This window comes from Lepus europaeus, chromosome 7 (assembly GCF_033115175.1).
Source record: "Lepus europaeus isolate LE1 chromosome 7, mLepTim1.pri, whole genome shotgun sequence".
Lineage (NCBI taxonomy): Eukaryota > Metazoa > Chordata > Mammalia > Lagomorpha > Leporidae > Lepus > Lepus europaeus.
The window spans coordinates 8,397,194-8,399,038 of NC_084833.1; the positions used below are offsets into that span (position 1 = coordinate 8,397,194).

Consider the following 1,845-nt stretch of genomic DNA (forward strand, 5'->3'; position numbering starts at 1 on the left):
GCCGTGTGCGGGCAGCAAGCAAGGGACGGTGACGTCATCAGAGCTCTGAGACGCCAGGGGCTGCATGAGCAGCAGCTGCTGCTCAGGGGCTACCGAGCTGCCCCGTGGCCCAACCAAAGCCAAGTCCTTTCTTTTCAGGTGATGGTACTCCTCTGAGGAAGCCCTGTCGTGTGACTGGAGGAAGGGGGCCGCCCCCTACACCGCGCCCGGCCAGCATGAACACCTCAGCCCCACCTGCTGTCAGCCCCAACATCACCGTCTTGGCACCAGGAAAGGGTCCCTGGCAGGTGGCCTTCATCGGGATCACCACGGGCCTCCTATCCCTGGCCACGGTGACGGGCAACCTGCTGGTACTCATTTCCTTCAAGGTCAACACAGAGCTCAAGACAGTCAATAACTACTTCCTGCTGAGCCTGGCCTGCGCTGACCTCATCATTGGCACCTTCTCCATGAACCTCTACACCACGTACCTGCTCATGGGCCACTGGGCCCTGGGCACGCTGGCCTGCGACCTCTGGCTGGCCCTGGACTACGTGGCCAGCAATGCCTCCGTGATGAATCTGCTGCTCATCAGTTTTGACCGCTACTTCTCCGTGACCCGGCCCCTGAGCTACCGTGCCAAGCGCACACCCCGCCGGGCGGCCCTGATGATCGGCCTGGCCTGGCTGGTCTCCTTCATCCTCTGGGCCCCCGCCATCCTCTTCTGGCAATATCTGGTAGGGGAACGGACGGTGCTGGCTGGGCAGTGCTACATCCAGTTCCTCTCCCAGCCCATCATCACCTTCGGCACAGCCATGGCTGCCTTCTACCTCCCTGTCACTGTCATGTGCACGCTCTACTGGCGCATCTACCGGGAGACGGAGAACCGGGCACGGGAGCTGGCGGCCCTGCAGGGCTCCGAGACGCCGGGCAAAGGTGGCGGCAGCAGCAGCAGTTCGGAGAGGTCACAGCCCGGGGCCGAGGGCTCGCCAGAGACTCCTGCCGCCGGCTGCTGTCGCTGCTGCAGGGCCCCCAGGCTGCTGCAGGCCTACAGCTGGAAGGAGGAGGAGGAAGAGGACGAAGGCTCCATGGAGTCCCTCACGTCCTCGGAAGGCGAGGAGCCTGGCTCTGAAGTGGTGATCAAGATGCCCATGGTGGACCCCGAGGCACAGGCCCCCGCCAAGCAGCCCCCGAGGAGCTCCCCAAACACAGTCAAGAGGCCGACCCGGAAGGGCCGCGATCGGGCTGGCAAGAGCCAGAAGCCCCGCGGGAAGGAGCAGCTGGCCAAGCGGAAGACCTTCTCGCTGGTCAAGGAGAAGAAGGCGGCTCGGACCCTGAGTGCCATCCTGCTGGCCTTCATCCTCACCTGGACGCCGTACAACATCATGGTGCTGGTGTCCACCTTCTGCAAGGACTGTGTCCCCGAGACCCTGTGGGAGCTGGGCTACTGGCTGTGCTATGTCAACAGCACCATCAACCCCATGTGCTACGCACTCTGCAACAAGGCCTTCAGGGACACCTTCCGCCTGCTGCTGCTCTGCCGCTGGGACAAGCGACGCTGGCGCAAGATCCCCAAGCGCCCTGGCTCCGTGCACCGCACCCCCTCCCGCCAGTGCTGATGGCCCCCTCGCCTGCACCCCTGCACCCCAGCCCCCGGGAGAGGCCGGTGGAAGCGGGCAGGGGCTGCGCGTCCTCAGCCCCGAAGCCCAGCTCAGGCCGCACCAGGCTTCCCAGGCACCCGAGTCACCTTCCTGGACAGCCCGGACACACCTTGCCGACTTTCCAAACTTTCTATTCCCAGGCGGGGTGTGAAACTTGGGGAACTGGTTTTTCTGTTCCCTGCTGGGTGGGAATGGGTTCTTCACC

General features: G+C 64.3%; 1 protein-coding gene across 1 annotated transcript; it reads left to right on the plus strand.

Moving 5' to 3' along the window:
- The first annotated feature begins 215 nt into the window (after nucleotides 1-215).
- CHRM1 (cholinergic receptor muscarinic 1) lies at nucleotides 216-1,598 on the plus strand. Its single transcript, XM_062197823.1, has one exon. The coding sequence runs from the start codon at nucleotides 216-218 to the stop codon at nucleotides 1,596-1,598; it is 1,383 nt and encodes a 460-aa protein (XP_062053807.1).
- Nucleotides 1,599-1,845: the final 247 nt, after the last annotated feature.

What these genes read in the sequence shown, in the direction of transcription:
- CHRM1 (XM_062197823.1), top strand. Translation starts at nt 216, where the DNA reads ATGAACACCTCAGCCCCACCTGCTGTCAGCCCCAACATCACCGTCTTG.